Source organism: Cryptomeria japonica, chromosome 7 (assembly GCF_030272615.1).
Source record: "Cryptomeria japonica chromosome 7, Sugi_1.0, whole genome shotgun sequence".
NCBI lineage: Eukaryota > Viridiplantae > Streptophyta > Pinopsida > Cupressales > Cupressaceae > Cryptomeria > Cryptomeria japonica.
This window is the reverse complement of record NC_081411.1, coordinates 639,818,148-639,829,765: the sequence shown is the minus strand read 5'-3', so window position 1 is coordinate 639,829,765 and position 11,618 is coordinate 639,818,148. Positions and strand designations below refer to the sequence as shown.

At 36.7% G+C, this 11,618-nt stretch overlaps 1 protein-coding gene across 1 annotated transcript; it reads left to right on the top strand.

Annotated features, from left to right (window-relative positions):
* The first annotated feature begins 324 nt into the window (after positions 1-324).
* LOC131856880 (uncharacterized) lies at positions 325-1,216 on the top strand. Its single transcript, XM_059208837.1, has 2 exons — positions 325-734; positions 913-1,216. The coding sequence occupies exons 1-2, from the start codon at positions 325-327 to the stop codon at positions 1,214-1,216; spliced, it is 714 nt and encodes a 237-aa protein (XP_059064820.1).
* The last annotated feature ends 10,402 nt before the right edge of the window (positions 1,217-11,618 follow it).

Here is an 11,618-nt window from a genome sequence, read left to right as displayed (position 1 = left end):
CTCTCCCTTGGGGGAAAATGAAAATCACTTCCTGGAATGTCAGGGGACTATCTGCCCTTGACAAAAAATGCTTGGTAAAACAAGCATTAAGTAGAGATCCTTCCGATATAGTCCTTTTTCAAGAAACAAAACTATGTTTAGATAAAGCACTCAACTTCTTACATTCTTGTAGATCATGGGAAGGCTATTTTCAAGAAGCCAATGGTTCTGCAGGTGGTTTGGGATGGTTTGGGATTCATGTGGAATCCTTAAAATATTAAAGTGTCAGACTTGGAAAAATCAGATTATTGGATTTTTGGAATTATCCGTTGTTTGAAGGACAATATGTCATTCCCTCTCTTTAATGTATGTGGTCCTACTAAAATAGCTGATAAAGAAAAAGTTTGGAAAGACATCTCGGATAAAATTGGCTCTCTTAACAATGATAAAGTCATAGTAGCAGGCAATTTCAAGGCATTACTGGAATTGGATGACAAGAAAGGTGGCTTGAGAATGAACTCGAAAGTTATGGAGGACTTTAGGGAGTTTGTGGCAAGTAACTCCTTGTTTGATGTAAAGCCTAAGAATGGTCTATTCACATGGACAAATAGGAGAGATAAGTTTTCCAGGATTTTTGAAAGAATGGGTAGATTCCTGGTCAAGCCCCATTGGGTGGACTCAGAACTCAACGTCGATTCCTGCATTCTCCCTTGGTCTCTTTCTGACCATTTCCCGATTCAGTTACTCTTCATAAGGTAATCAGAAATAACAAAGGGAGTTTTAGATTCCAAAGTATGTGGTGGAGAGATAAGGAGTCTCTCCCAGAATTGGAGTTCTGGTGGAAAGACAGTAATATTTTCTCAAGAACCCCAAGTTTTTGTTTTTTGAGTGGAACTATTGTTCTTTCAAGAACATTTTTGTGGAAAAATTAAGAATAGAAAAAGAATTGGAGGATTTGAACAATCTGGTGATCTCTGCAGAAATGACAAATGAGGACTTTGTTAGAGAAAATTTGTTGAAAGAAGAATTGTCGAAGACTCTCCAGAGAGAAGAGGCATATTGGAGAGACAAGGCGCGCGAGAATTGGATTAAAGCGGGGGATTTTAATATAAAGTTCTTTCATGCATCTATAAAATCAAAGAGAGCTTGTAATTGGATATTTCACATTCAAGATGACTTGGGAGAGTGGCAGGAGGAGGCGGATATTATAAAAGATCTAGCAGTTAGTCATTTCTGAAATCTCCTGGGGGCTAATGCAGTCTGTGACTCCCAAGCCAACGTTTCTTTGTTGGATGTTATAGAAAATGTGGTGACAGAGGAGGACAACAAGCTTCTGACATTCCCTTCTCACTGCTCGAGATCCAAAAGGCTACCTTCGACAACCCCCCAAACAAAGCACTAGGACCCAACGGATTTACCTCAGAGTTCTTTCAAAAATGTTGGAGTTTCATGGGAGAGGACTTGCTCAAGGTGGCAGAGGAGTTCGGAAAAAAAGGAAAGTTTGTCAAGGAGCTCAATCACACGGTGATCGCTTTGATTCCAAAAGAGAAAGACTACTCTCAAATGTCGGATTTTCGTCCTATATCTCTGTGCAACTCCTTGTACAAAATTATTTCGAAGGCTATGGTGAACAGATTAAAGCCCATCTTGGATAACCTGATTTCTCCCGAACAACACGGATTTGTTCCTGGCAGAGAGATTGTTGATAGCATCATTATGGTTGGGGAGACTATACATTATATGCACTCAGAGAAGAAACAAGGTATGATTGTGAAGCTTGATGTAAGTAAAGCATATGATAGAGTTTGGTGGTCCTTTATAACCAATATCCTCCTTAGATTTGGCTTTGATAAAAGTTGGGTGCAATGTATTTTTTACTATGTGACGAGCGTCACCTTTTCCATTTTCGTGAATGGCTCGGTGTGTGTATTTTTTCAAGCTACTAATGGGTTAAGACAAGGTGATCCCCTGTCTCCCTTTCTTTATGTGTTAATGGCAGAGGTTTTGGGTAAAAGCATTAAAAAGCAAACTAGGTTGGGGCTTTGGCAAGGCATCTCTATTCATGAAAACTTGGCACCTATCTCCCATTCGCAATTCACAAACGATACCATCTTATTTGGGGAAGCGTCGGAAAGGGAGGCGAGGATCATGAAGAGAGTTCTCGAGGAGTATGAATTGAGCTCGGGCCAAAGTATGAATTTGTCCAAATCAATGGTGTATTTTACAAATACCAAATGCAGTCTCCGATCTAAAATAACAAACATATTGGGCTTCACTCCGGGAGAATTTCCCATCACATACCTTGGCGTACCATTATTTGCAGGGAGAGTCAACAACAGTTTGTGGGAGGAGGTTATACATAAGTGTCGGCTGAAAATGGACTCTTGGAAAAACAGGTAGCTTTCACAAGCTGGGAGGAGTCAAATGGTTAAGGCAGTCCTTTCAGCAATTCCTACCTATTATATGTCCTATTACAGATTGTCAGGCAGGGCCTCCACAGCTATCGACGGCCTGCTAAAAATAAATTTGTGGGAAGGTTCCAAGTCAGAGAGGAAGCTTCCCTTGTTTAGCTGGGATACAGCCTATATGATCGAAGAAGAAGGTGGGGATGGTCTAAGAAAAATGAGTTTGCAAAATCTAGCCTTAGGGGCAAAGCTTGCATGGAAGATGTACAAGTATCCTCAAAAGCCTTGGTGTAGAATCATGGCAGCCAAATATCTCGATTCTCAATCCCCGGAGAGGATATTGATGATAGCTAACTCGATTAGGGGCTCGCCTATGTGGAGATTCTTATGGGAAAGTCGCAGGCTCCTCTCAAATCATTTGACCTGGAAGATAGGAAATTGCAAAAAAGCCAGGTTTTGGCATGATTCCTGGAATGGAGATGAGCCTTTGGCAGAGGTTTTCGAGGATCAAGATTGGGTCAACCAAATTGAATCTTTGGTGGGCCCTTGGGTTGCAAATTATTTTCATCATTGGTCGGCATCAGAATTGGTTTGGAAGAAAGTAGGAGAATGGCATCCCCTTAATCATAATCGACTTAATAGCATTCTCCTCAATAAAAAAGTCTTCCCTTCAAATGAGGAGGATTGTCTTATGTGGAGTGCATCTAAATCGGGTGAATACAGGGTCAATTTGGGTTATGAATTACAGAGGAAGAGGGATTGAAGTAGTGATTGGCCTTTTATCCTTTGTTAGGGTAAATGGCCTCTGCCAAAAGCAGGTGTGTTTCTTTGGATTGCACTCCACGGTAGGATCCTTACGGGTAACAGACTCAAAATGTTTGGGTTCATTGGCCCCAGCATGTGCATAATGTGTAAATAGGTGGAGGAGTTAGCAAATCGTCTCCTATATTGGTGTCTAGTGGCGAGTTGTTGTTGGGAATGGTTGCTAGAGATGATTCAATTCTACATAGCCAGAAACCAAACGTTCAAAGACTTTCTATTGTCATGGCCAACTCAAGGCAGATTTTCGAAGTGGGGCCCTATCTGGATTATCGGCCCCTTCTTAGTAGCTTGGCACGTGTGGAAGGAACGAAACAGGAGGATATTTCAAGGAAGTGAATTGGAAGTTCATAAGCTAATATATATGATTAAGCTCGCCATAGAGGAAGTGATCAATGGAAAAACTTAGGGAGTTAAGTATAAATATATCTCGAAATGGGATTTGGAAATGGAAAAGGTTTGGTCCCTCAAATAGAATAGCGACCATAGTCTAAAAGATGAGAGAAGGAAGCGAAAGGATGTGGTTTGGTAGGCACCTCCTCCAGGGTGGTTGAAATTAAATTTTGACGGGGCTAGTAAAGGCAACCCGAGTCGGAGTGGTTTGGGAGAAATTGCAAGGGACGAATTTGGAAATACTTTGAAAGCTTTCTCGAGCTCAGGTGGCTTTGTGACAAATAACGTGGCAGAAATCTCGGCGTTGGAGGTATGCTTAAAATGGTGTGTGACCAAGTGTTTGAACAAACTTGTTATAGAGAGAGACTCCCAAATAATACTAAATGGGATCAACTCATCTAAATTCCAAAATTGGCGGCTCAATAATTGGCTACCGAGGATCAACATACTTTTGGATTCGCTTGGAGATCATCACATCCAACACATGTATCGAGAAGGAAACAAGGCAGCGGATGCGTTGGCGAATCTAGGGATTGAGGATCCAGAGACCAGAGAATATGACAGTGTTGATGGCTTGCCCATGACTGTGCGGAACATCATTTCATAGGACAGAGATTCAATTCCTAGACAAGGAATAGGATGAGAGCAAGTGATCGGCGGCGTTGTCAGTTGAGACTAGGGAACCCGGACAACATTGTTATTTACATTTTTGGTCGTTCAACTTTTGAGATGGGAAGGAATTCTAGGCTTCATTTGCATCCCGTGACCTGGTGATTCAGAGGAAGGGCGGCGGTTAGTACAGTGATATGATTAAGTTCTAAGGAAGAGGCCATTTGCAGGATCCTCTTTGATTTGAATTGGCCTCAATTTGGTCACCTGATGGGGTAGGTATGCGGTGCATCTATAATAACCAGTTAGCTCTTAGTTGTTTGGTGGCAATTTTAATTTTCATATTCAGATCCAATGGTTCACTATTTCAAGCTCAGCTACTTATGTCGGGAGGAAACTCTGGAAGAATAGTGTGATAGGTTATTCGACATTGATGTGGATGGTCAAACTGCGATTGTGGAGTTAGTCCAAAATGGCTTAAGCGAAGACAGGCATTGATGTGACGGCTTCATTTACTAGATGGTGTTGTGCCTTCTAGTGGATGTGATGCCATCCAAGGAAACTGTGGTGGAAAAAATTCCCCAGTTTGTCAGGGAATGCGACGCAAAGGCGGTAGGGAGTGCAGTCTTAGAAGTAGAGGAAGAGTGGGCAAGCATTTTGGGACCCTATTTCAACCTGGGGTGTTTGCTGTCAGAGATAGAGATTTCAAAATCAAAGGATGAAGATCGGGTGACAGTCGTGGCATTACAAAAGAGGAAGGAAAACTTTATGGTAGAGGGTTGGGAAGTTTTCAGGGTAGGAGTTATTAACTAGTCCTTCACCCCTTTCCGCAAGATGTTGGAGGATGATCTGGGTTGGCTATCCGTTAGTAGTATAGACAAGGTGGTGGACATTGGGATGAGGGTCTCCACTATTATCAGCCTGATTTAGCTTGGAGGTCCTTTATTTTGGAGTGTTCGGTTAGGTTAGGGGTATGTTAGAGTTAGTATCCCTTGTATAAAGGGATATCTTTTGTGTTTAGGTTTGGACTTGCCAGTTATGTAATGAATTCTATGTAAATTTCTTATATTAATATAGGGCGCTATCCCCACAAATAGATAGCACTTGCCTAAAAAAAATAAAAAAATAAAATAAATCGCAGAGAAAAAATTTAATCAGAAAATTAATAATTAGTTAGTTTTAAATTTGAATATATATATATATATATATATATATCCACGGTTGTCGAACACAATGAGCCAGGCACACAAATCCATTAGCTTAACAAAATAAATCAAACTCTTACACTAATCCCTTAGCAAAATCCAGGATAGATCTCCATTGATTTTCCCAATATCTTCTTTTCAAAACCAATTTTCTCCAATCCATTTTCAAAGCCATCACAAATTTCAGTGTATAGTAAACTTCAAATGAGAGACCAAAAAGCATTTCTTCCCCTATAAAAATAATTCCCCAAAAAGCATGCCAACTTCTCCACATAAAATTCATTAATTATTTATTTATTTTCTTTTGTAACTCCCACGCATGCAAATTTTTAAATTAGAAAACAATTTATTATTAATTACTCCTTTTAAAATTAATTTTCCATTAACACCATAAAATCCGTAATTAATATTTAATTTCCCTTACAATAAATTATTTTCTGAACAATAGATTAGATTAAAACACTTGACTAAGGTAATTAACAAAATATATTAATGTGCAATCTTTCAATTATATTAATTAATTATTCATTAATATTTAATTTTCATTAATATTAAATAAATATTAAACTATTCACAAGGGTAATAAATTACGACAAGCCAAACACGAAAGACCGATCAGACGACTAGACACATGACCGAACTAAAATGCACAAGACTAACAACCGCAAGGATACCTAACAAAGGTCTCGTTCCATAGGAACGATGACACATCAAAAGGGCCTGACTGATAACTCTGATTTTCCACTTTACCATTGGGTAATAGAGCATGCTTAGACCCGAAGATTCGGGTGGAGACGATGCTCGGTACCTACAGCTACATCATCGAAAAAAAACACGCATATATTTCTCCAACGTATACGGCAGATCGGTGGAGGAGAGTCATGTCATTTTGTGTTCCTCCGAAGTGGGTGACGGAAGATCATCCCCTCGCACCCCATACAGACTCGAATCCATACAAGAAAATGAACACAAGATATATACATAAAGTCGATAACTCAATCCAAGGTTAGTACTTAATCATATAATCTAACATCTAAGCATCTATAGAGATAAAATGTATAACCAACAACATATCCAAAAAATCATGATAAAAGTCATTACATTAGAGAGTATCACCCAATCACATAAACAATAGGAGAAGACAACCAAAGTCAAACTAGGTTAAACAGAGTCTAATTGAGGGACGGACATTACAAAGGTAATGACTTTGGTGAAATATTATCTCTAGTTGTCAGAACTAATCTCTAGCCATAATAGTCATATTAGTTGTAACACAATATACATAAAAAATTCATTAAAAAGATGCCAAGAATATCTCTCTTAATGATGAAATTAGAGAGGAAATTAAAAACCATAAGTATTTGTGAACAAGGGACAAGAACACATGGCATACAGGTTAGAAATCTTTATATGGGCTAAAGTAAACTACAATCATTAAGAGAGATATTATACTATATAGTGATAAATATTATACTTTATGTAGATGACAACAAGCTCATGATGTCAAGATTAAAGGTAGCAATTTAAGATAAGGGATTCATGGATTAGGATTCTACATGTTTTCAACTCTGATATGTAGAAATAAAAATGTGAGCAAAGACATGGATGGTGATTATTACTAATCTAATACCTTACATACAACTTGTTGGAGCTTGATATAGCAATTAGAGGATATTCTAATGTAGATTGAACGAGTTGTGTATGACATAAATCTAATATAGAGTATTTTTTTTTTCTTGATCCATGCCTAATTTCTTGGTTCAATGCTATTGAGCAAACTTAGTATTGCTTTGTCCAACAAAGCTAGGTAGAATATAAAGCTACTAGTGAGGCATCCAAAATGTTTAAATAGTTGAGATATAATCTCTCTCTATTGTAGCAGTCTCATACATGTCCTACTTTGCTCTATTGTGACACCTAAAATACCATTCACTTACTAAAATCTAGTGTTTCACATAATGATCAAGCATATTAAATTTAATCATCATTACATCAAACAACTATAGATGCTTCCACTTGAAAACCATAGAATATAAGATCAACTTGGGATATCTTAACCAAGACCTTAAGTGATGTATTGTTTGTTTATCTTAGATGTCTTTTAGGTTTAAGTGAGGTCATATAACATTTTAATGGTTGTTCAAGAGAGATTCGTGTAGATGCCAACCACATGAATGCTTCTACCTTCTAAGAATCATATTAAAACACTAGATATCATTGAATGTCTCATCTTATAACACCTTTACATTAAAAGAAAATGTTCAAATATTTAATATTTAATTATTTTAAATAGGAAATTCCACAAAGCATCACTCAATTGCTTTTTGTGTAAATAGCACACACACTTGCAATCAATTACATAATCAAATTAACAGAACTTTCAACTTCTGATTGTAAATTTTTCAAACAACCCATTCTATATTCAAATCAACAGAACTTTCAACTTGCAATTATAGATTTTCCAATCAAAATGATTCCATATTCAAATCAATAAAACTTTCAACTTCTGACTGTAAATTTTCCAAATAATCCAATTACATATTCAAATCACCAGAACTTCCTACTTCTGATGGTAAATTTTCCATACAATTCAATTCTATATTCAAATTAACAAGACTTTCAACTTCAAATTATAATTTTTTTCAAACAACATGAAATAAAATTATACATTTTCTTAGGTACTGACATCAACTACATTGACTCCCATAAAAGAAAAATCCAAATCAAATTGATTTAAATCCAGAACCATAGCGAACTCTTACGTATTTTTTCCCTTTCTGCCAACCATTTATATAAATTCCACAAAATTGACATCAACTTGAATTCCTGAATTCCGTTAACCAGCAACTGACGATTCACAGAGAATCTAATTATTTCTAGCCCATGTCGGAATGGTTGAATGGCTTCTGCCCCAAACTCCAGTACAAATAAGATTCGCTCAACGTTAGTCGTTTCCATAATAATAAAGTCCACAAGCTTTTCATTAGCTTGCTTTTCAATATCCTGTCCCTCTGATTTGAAATTTGTCAAAAAATCATCCACTATTAGCGCAAATTCCTCCCCATAATGGTACGGCCCATTTGCCCAACGTAAATTGCTGAGGAAGTTGAGAACCATTACAATGTAGTCCAATGTGCATCGCTAGTAATTTACACAGTGATAATAATAATTTAAGGTGTGGTGTTTAAACAATATATTTTAAGCGTGAATTTGTTTAGGTGGTTTATTTGAAAAAGAGTGAACTTTTTTAATGAGGTATATTATCATTGTGATTTAAGATGAGCCACCTAAATAATTAATACATAAAGTGTGTCATTAAAACTAAACCTATTTATGGTAGGAGAAAGGATAGGTCAGTCTTAACTTGGTACATCCTAAAGGATCAAAGGATGGGACCAGCCTTAACTTTGTGCATCTTAAAGGATCCAGTAGCCACCAGTCTTGACTTCGCACATCTTAAGCTCTTAAATATGTCGAATATTTCTGGGTTTCTTCCTATATGACTTAAGAGCTTAAAGCTATTGTTTCAGCTTCTGGATAGTTACAGCAAACAAAGGGGAATCATTATGTGCACAAAGATAAAAAATGTGGTATTTAGAAGTCACTCCCAATACTCTATGGTTACCAATAAAATTGCTAACTATTGGGCATACAAGTGAACAAACAATTATCACATCTGAAATATTTTAGTGGGTTTTTAATTATCATGTATTGATTATTTATAAAAGAAGTTGAATGTTTCTTAACAAGTTCACCAGGGATCAAGTTTTGTCGAGTGGAAGGCTCCAATATCATAAGCATAAGATCAAGATTGTGCCCCAGACGAATTTGACAGAATAGATACCCCTCGGTCCTTAACTCTTAACCAAAAAATTTCAACCTAAAAATTGTAATCTGTATCGAATAGCTTTTGAGGGTGAACACATAAATGAATATGGATCCTTTCTCATCTTTATACCAGAAATAGATTGAAATGGATTTAGTAAACAATTGATACGTTGATTACAATGCGTCGGCTGTTTATTGCTCGCAGAGAGTGTCGTAGAAATGCCTTTGCAAGACTCAGTCTCGTGTTTGAGAATTTTAGGGTTAGATAGATCTAAAGGACAAAAGAATAAAATCAGTTCTTTTTATTTAATCACCTCTGACTCCATTTTGAAACAAGTGATTCTGTAACCTAATCATCTGTTCTAATAAATCACATCGAGCATGAATCAGTTTAAACAAATTCCTAATACTTCTTTCAATATCGATCAAAACATGTTGTGAGAACACCACCATTATTCTCTGTGATCATACTACATTCTCCTGCACTAAATTTGGATCTTTTCTCTGGCAATATCTCCTAATGTGCCTATCATAAATGACAGGATTTTGTCTCTTTTAGCTACCATTTACTTGCCCATTACTCAGTCTTTCTTTGTATGCAGTAGCCGTCAAAAACTTATGATCTTATCATTGAAAGCACAAAAAGAATAATTCATCTTCTTTGGATTCTTTATGATCGTAGGGAAAGTATTTACTAGTTGTGCATTTCAACATTGTATTTATTGAATGTGATGATTTCAAATGATTTGTCAAATCTTCATGCATGTAGTAATTATTGTTCACACCTTTCTCTGTGTAGTTATTGTGTGTTTCTTGTGTATGTCTCTGTGAGAATGGAAAATATATAGAAAAAATTACTATGTTTCTTGTGTTTGTGTGTGCTCGTCTTTAATTGCAGGTGATATACACATAGACTCGCATACACAGAGACAAGCACACATGAAACACGTAGTGATTGGGATTTAAACCTAGTACTACGTGTTTATAGAGAAAAATATACACATACACATATATATCAAAATTGATACCAAATATAACCCTATACAAAATCAATAGTTGTTTTAACGGAATTTGGGGCATTAAATTAGAAACCTACATATTCAATGGAGAGACTAAAGTAAAAATTTACTGCCCTAAGCACCCAATTTTTTAATGTGGGAGCAGCATAATCCTCAATTTATACGACTGAGTTAGTGTTGCTTACCTAGTTATTATTTGGAACAAGGGACACTCCCTTACATTCAAGTCAAACACGTACGTTTGGTTTTAATGTCACACCTTGTAATTCTAATCAAAATGCCATTAAAAGAAAAGCCTGAGTGAAAAGCCCAAAGCAGTTAGCGACTTGTCTTGCTATCCATGAGTTCACTTGTCTTGAACGTTATTTGCAAATGCATATGCATTCCACGCAAGGTTTTAAATCTTGTATTGTTGAACTATTACCACTTAATTCCCATGCAAATACCAAATCCGTTACATTTCTGAGATGAGTACATAATCGTCTTTATGTTTCTACACATTCTCCTCAAATAATAAGTAATTATAATCAAACATTATCTCCTCTCTGCTCTAGGAACAAAGCAAGTTGGGAAATCATGCAAATCATTACAAATACCAACGCAGTTTCCATTATTGTTTTGGACCAATGACAAGCATCTCAAAGAGTGCACAATTTTTTCATGATGACAGTTAAGTTCACGTCTGCTTGCATAAGCAAATATGCCACATTTCCTCCAACATGAAACAGGATTGAGGAGAAGCATTCCAAAGAATGCAGAAATATTTCATAATGACGATTAAGTTAATGACTGTTTGCATAAGAAAATGTGCTATATTTTCTCCAACATAAGACAGATGGAAAAGCGACACAATTATCTTGTAGTAGCTAATTGTCCTAATAATATCTATGTATATACGTTTAACAATCTCCACCGCCTTTCATTGTGAGTTGAAATGAAACTGTTTAATTTGTGGTCTTTTACCATCCCCAAACGAACAGCTGCACACATGAAAAATGGAGATTAAAAAGTACTTGTTCTGCCCAAGATGTCAAAATGTCTGGTGTCCAATCTTCCATTGCCATCTTCAGCATTGCATATAAGGCAGTACCTGAAGTCCTAGTACACAATAAAACCACAGTCAGCACCTTCTTTACCATTCTTGCCCTCTGTGTGTTTGCATAGCACTGTGGCTTTGTTTGAAGTTAACGTTAATTTAATTTCAGGGTGCCTGCATGCATAAATAAATTCCTGTCCATCATATCTCATGTCTATTTAAGCCCTCTGTGATTGCAGAAAGCAGTTCAAATGCTTATAACGCTGCACATTAATACAACCATCTTGCCGATGTTAATCAGATTAACATACAATTGAAATGCCAT

Bases quoted from the DNA above. Each gene is read 5' to 3' on its own strand.
- LOC131856880 (XM_059208837.1), top strand. From the start codon at position 325: ATGTCATTCCCTCTCTTTAATGTATGTGGTCCTACTAAAATAGCTGAT. The intron at 735-912 runs GTAATCAGAAAT...GGAAAAATTAAG, and splicing joins ATTCAGTTACTCTTCATAAG to AATAGAAAAAGAATTGGAGG.